The sequence below is a fragment of the Aptenodytes forsteri genome, unplaced genomic scaffold (assembly GCF_000699145.1).
Source record: "Aptenodytes forsteri isolate BGI_AS27 unplaced genomic scaffold, ASM69914v1 Scaffold142, whole genome shotgun sequence".
Classification (NCBI taxonomy): Eukaryota; Metazoa; Chordata; class Aves; order Sphenisciformes; family Spheniscidae; genus Aptenodytes; species Aptenodytes forsteri.
Genome location: NW_008794598.1, coordinates 2207754 through 2213223, shown reverse-complemented (window position 1 = coordinate 2213223; position 5470 = coordinate 2207754). Strand labels below are relative to the sequence as shown.

The 5470-nt window shown below is 51.4% G+C and overlaps 1 protein-coding gene across 3 annotated transcripts in view; it reads right to left on the bottom strand.

Annotated features, from left to right (window-relative positions):
* Positions 1 to 5470, bottom strand: part of CD34 (CD34 molecule) — a 15691-nt gene that overhangs the window by 4128 nt on the left and 6093 nt on the right. For 2 of the 3 annotated variants that reach the window (XM_009272746.2, XM_009272749.2), the window contains exons 2-7: positions 5270 to 5404; positions 4258 to 4541; positions 4071 to 4148; positions 1312 to 1459; positions 951 to 991; positions 49 to 213 (exon numbers count right to left, since the gene is read on the bottom strand). In XM_009272746.2, coding sequence (XP_009271021.1) covers positions 49 to 213; positions 951 to 991; positions 1312 to 1459; positions 4071 to 4148; positions 4258 to 4541; positions 5270 to 5404 — 851 coding nt within the window. The remainder of the gene's footprint in view (positions 1 to 48; positions 214 to 950; positions 992 to 1311; positions 1460 to 4070; positions 4149 to 4257; positions 4542 to 5269; positions 5405 to 5470) is intronic. The other variant, XM_009272748.2, reaches the window with a different exon arrangement.

Here is a 5470-nt window from a genome sequence, read left to right as displayed (position 1 = left end):
CCGCCGGCCTCCTCTCTACCGGCTGTTCTGCCATCTATAAGCACTAACCAGCCTCTCCCCCGCGGGGCTCCAGCTCCGCCGCTTCATCAGGAAATATCCAGCCAAGCCCAGGAACGCCAGCATGAGTCCAGATGTGACCAAGGCGATCAGGGTCTTCTGAGAAAAGTCCTGGTGGTTCCTCACGCTCCCCCGTTTAAGGGATTTTATTCCAAACTGGAAAAAACACCAAAGAGAGTCGGGAGTCTGACAAACAGGAAACATGTGCGTCTGCAGCTTGAAACAATGCTGCTCTTCACCTCCTTGTTGAACTTCATGTAAACAAAGCTTTGCTACCCGAGCTCCTGAGCTTTGCACTTTCCCTGTGAGCTCTCACATCCTCATGGTCTCATTTCCATCCTAGTATCTTCTGTGGCACAGGGAAATTTTCTCCCTTGGACAAGAGCCCTCAGGCCCTGAGATGTGGAGCATGCATCTGCACGGCTGAAATATCTCTGTGCACTGCTGTTGCAGCTCTGTTGGCTGCCATTTATATAGGCACCTGGAGCTCAGCTTTACAAGCCGATGGCAGCCTCACTGGAGTGTTGAGAGGAGGAATTAATTAATGTCAGCATGGTACTTTGAAGAAGCAGAGTGCCAATTACATCCTACGAGTTATTGTTGGGATCTAGGCCTTTTTTAAGAAAATACTACCAAATTTTACAGTAACTATTTCAAGCATTTCTGCCTTCAGTGGTTGTATTAGTGCTCTTATGGTGCACCACTGCCTCACTGCATGTCTGGTGGTTGGCTCCAACCATCTCATGTGCCAATGCTCAGCGAGCACCTCTGGGATGGAGGCAGGTTCAGGTCTCAGCCGTCTGCCCCAGCCTCAGCTGACCATCTAAAAATCTCCTTTCTCCAGCCACTCAGGCCATCCATTTTTCTCAGCTGAATTTGCTCAAGGAATTTACCTTTTCCCAGTGAGACTCCTGGAGCATATCTGTAGCAGGATCTGCAGGGTTTAAAACAGGAAAGGCACATTACATAGAGGGTCACGCCGCAGCTAATGCCAGCATTGAAGAGCCTGGCCATTGCTGAACATGGAGGAGCCGTGAGCCCCTTCGCTGCTCCGGAGGCAACACCATGGCTCCATGGATCTAGCAAGACCCCAGAAGGAAGAGCAGTAGTTGCAGAGAGAAGTCTCCTCCCAGGCTGCAACTGAGGCTTTGTGTTCCACAGCCTCTCCCCACAAACAGTCCCCTCTCCCATTGCCCACATCGAGCTAATTACCCAGTGGTATCAACGACAGCCAAAGGAATTAGCTCAACTGACCTCTCTCACCGACGAGGATGAGCAGCATACAGTCATGGTCCACCTCGGATTTAGCGAGTTTAATCTGGCAGGGGAAGGGAACGCGGTGGGTGCTCTGTTCACATACTGCACTCCATAAGTCCGATCCCTTCATCTCTAAAAAATGTTTCTGCAAAATTTTCAAACAAACAGCCATTGAACCAACCAAACCGACTAATTCTCCATCTCAGCTATGCTGAAGATGCACCTTCTCTGGGTAATGATGTTGTGCATTCACCCTTTCTGTTTTGGTGGCTTATCTGTGCTGTGCAAAGCTGAGCAGAAGCGACAACAAGTGACAAACAGCACTGGGCTGGGTGTCAGACCTTCACCTCCCACTTCACCACTGCTTTGAGCCCCAATACCAACACCTAGAAAATGGAGATGCTTATTTCTTGTTTCTTAACTTAATGAGATTAAATTAAATGAAGATATTATTAGCAACTCTTGCAAATGGCATTTAAACAAAGCTAAATTTAGGATCTGAATTGCATGGCAAGTCCCTCCAATATTTGGACTGAAACAGCTGCCTGAAGAGCCCTATTGTTTCAGAGTCCCAGGCAGCGGCTGGGAAAGGAGGGAAATAACAAAGAAGCATTGAGCCTTCCTGTTTAGGAAATGTCTTCAATGTTTTTGCTAGGTTGCTGATCAAAGGCTAGGCAAAAAAATACAAATTTCTCACATTTTAGAGCTGAACCAACTCTTGGGTGGAAGAGGAAGAGGAGTGAGGAGCTGCAGCCTTTCCCTTCTGTGGGCCAATTTCTGTATCAGACAGGATAAGCTTTCTCCTCGGGTCTATTTTCAGCCACAGTCAGGCTTGAAGACAGAACCCACAGTTGCTAAAAGACGTTATCAGCTTCCCTAACATCCTCCCAGCTGGGGACATCATCTGAACTGTGGCCATGCCCACTCCCGAGAGAGAGAGACCGGCTCCAGCTGAATCCCCCCATCCTGCCCCTACCCTCCACTCGCTCCCCAGGGGTTACCCACCAACGTGGGGCTGTGAAAGAGGAGAAAACCCCTCTTGTCTTGCAGTGTTGTGCAGAGCCGGGCAGCTCAGTACCTTCCTCTCAGTATTGTGCTCGGATCGCCACATCCTCTTAGCGTACAAAAATGCAGAGACTTATCCATGGGAGAATAACAAACAAATCATTTTCAGCTGTTTCTATAGAGCTTGGCTTGGGGTGAGAAAGGCCAAGATGGAACAAGAGACCCAAGTGTGTATTTTCCTTTCTCTGCTGTGGAAAGAACTCATCGGAGTGTCAGAATTTCCCTTTGCAATTAGCAGCACTGGGTGCCAGCTTATTGCTCATTTGCTTTGGGAAAGGCCAGCAGGAAAGTGAGACACGGCACGGTCCCTCCTATCTGCTCTCCTCGCAGATGCTCTTATCTGCTTCCCAGGTTCAGCGGCTGCTGAGCCTGAGCTGGTTTTTCCCACTTAGTTGAGGTGGAAGCATGGGAGAGGCCTGCTGCGGGGTGAGAGCTCCCAGAAAAACACGGTTGGAAGTGGGGCCGTTTGACGCGTTTCACATGGAGGGAGGGTTAAGAGTATGTGCAATTAGATACAACTCTAGGATATTCTGAATGTTATATATGCATCCATTTAGGTGTGTGCAGGTATGTAATGCGTGCATAATGTGCACAAGCCCTGTGCCCAGGAGGTGCCGTTGCCCACTAGATGGCATCTGTGATCAGAATCGCTCGCTCCCGGAGGAGTTTCCATGTGAATTCTTGCTAAAGTGCAGTCCCTGTAAACAGGAGCAACTCTAAATGCCATTTAATCGCCAATTTGCAGAGAAAAGCCAAGTAGAATTCACGCCCACTAGATGGCATCTGTGATCAGAATCGCTCGCTCCCGGAGGAGTTTCCATGTGAATTCTTGCTAAAGTGCAGTCCCTGTAAACAGGAGCAACTCTAAATGCCATTTAATCGCCAATTTGCAGAGAAAAGCCAAGTAAGAATTCACTCGTCCTAAGTGGTGGCGGTGTGGCTGACCAGCAGAAGTAAAATGAATCATTGTCATTTTATACCCTGGGCATTGCCGAACCTGCTGTCCCACAAGATCCAGCACCATCTGGCCTCTGTTGCAGGTTGTACCTCCTGTGTGAAAGGTTTCTTTCCTCCCACCCACAACAGTAGCTCAGCCAGACCCTCTTCTGCTTTTATAAATGCTTCATTTTTGGTGCGCAAGGCCAAGGGCAGTTACAGAGAGCCTTGGGCTTTGCTTAGGAGTCGGTGCAGATGGGGACACTGATCTGCCACCCGTGCTCCTTCACATGCCCTGTTTTCTTTCCTAGGGCAGTCGGCAGGACAAAAAAAGGTGCTCGCCTTCCCAACAGGGAAGAGGAAGAAGAAGAACAAAGGCAATTTCCCGTTAAACATGGTGGGAGATACTTCAGAAGCTAACCTGACCCCAGAGCTTAATCATGAAAAAGGAGGTTTTACACAACCAAGAGGTTGCATTTCCCCTGGGACTGCTGTGATCATCCCTTTGGGATCCTCCTGGGACTGCTGTGATCATCCCCACCTCCGTCAGTTTGGCACAGCTCAAATGCTCTGCCCCAGGGATAATGGTGTGAGCTCCCCACCCCAAACCGAACCCCCAGGTACGGTGGGTGACCCCATCGCTGCAAGCCTGAGAGCGCTGCAGGAACCTGCCCTTGGCTGTTTGCTTGCAGCCCCCCTCCTCCTGCATGTCCCCCCCCCCGGGAGACACGTGGACACCCGGGGCTGCAACTCACGCAAGTGTTGGACTCGTTGAGCTGCAAGCAGATGGCTCCAGTGTCACTCACTTCTTTGACATTGTGGCACGTGATGGGCTGGAAGAGAAAAAACACAGTGGTGGTGTCAGTGAACTGTCAGGAGGTTCTGAGAGAAGTTCAGCCTCCTCGCGGTCCCACAGCCCGCAGGGCCCAGCCGCATCCTCACCTTCGGGCTGTCCCTGCCTGTGTGCAGTGGCGTGGTGGCAGCCGTGACGCGAGGATGCCCCGAGGTGGCAGGAGAGCTCGTCAGAGCTGGCGTGGACCCTGGGGTGTCTGCCGTCGTGCTGGGTCGAGTCGCTGGGCTCTCGGTTGTGGGGACCCCTCGGCTCATGTGGTCTGGCTCCAAGGGGGTGTCCGGCGGCTGCGTGGGGGCTCGGCTGGGCTGCGGGCTCGTCTGCTCGCTGCTGAGCCCCGGGGAGGTGGGGCTGGATGCCAGGGACTCGGCCGCAGCTTCGGTTTTGAAGAAATGCAATGAAAGGGACACATAAGAAAGCTTAAGTCCTCTAAAATCAATGCGTGGCATTGCGATGACTGAAGTACAATATTGATTTGTCATAGCCAGCAGTACCAGAATGTGTTATTGGCTGTATAAGAAACGTGCATTAGACTTGCTTCAGTTACCTAATTGTTACATGCGCTTCATAATCTGTTTACAATGGGCTAATTTCCTGGGCATACGCTGCACCACAGCAAGGATGCCATTGCCCGACCTCCCCTGCATCGCCCTCACCTCCCCCTTGACCCAGACTCTTCAAAAAGATGTACTGATTTCAAACAGCATAAAAGAAGGGCACCGTACATCTGTGCAAGGGTCCCTGCTTCATAGCCCTTCAGAGCTCACCATAAAGGCTGGCAGACCTTTTACAGGTGCCGTTTGCTGAGCAAAGAATAGGTATGTTGAGATAAAAGAATAATGAGCATTTTGTCCCATCATCTCTTGGCTGTTTTGAAAAGGATGGGTCTAAGCTGCCCGTCCTGAAGACAGCAGTGTTAGGTTGCCCCAGGTGGGATTTTTTGGACAGGATTAAAGCTTTTGACCATACTATCAGGCTCTTTTTTGAGAGCACAACCCATGCACTGACTATGTGGTTTCTTAGGGCAAGCCTGTGCACTTAATAAATCTGATTATTAATGCAAGTGCTACCCGGAATCACGGGGGGAGCGAGAGGAGCGATTACCGGACGTCTCTGGTGTTGGCTTGGCACTGCTGGGGACTTCGGGGGCTCTGGTGGCTGCCGTGCTGCTGGTGCCTTTCGTTTCCGTGGCTGGGGCCGTGGGTGTGGGGGTGCCTGTTGGGCTCCCAGAAGCTTTGCCTGGGGGCAGAGGAAGGTGTTAGGGGCTGCCGCCCCCCCCCCCCCCCGCCCCCCGCCTCCGCCCGC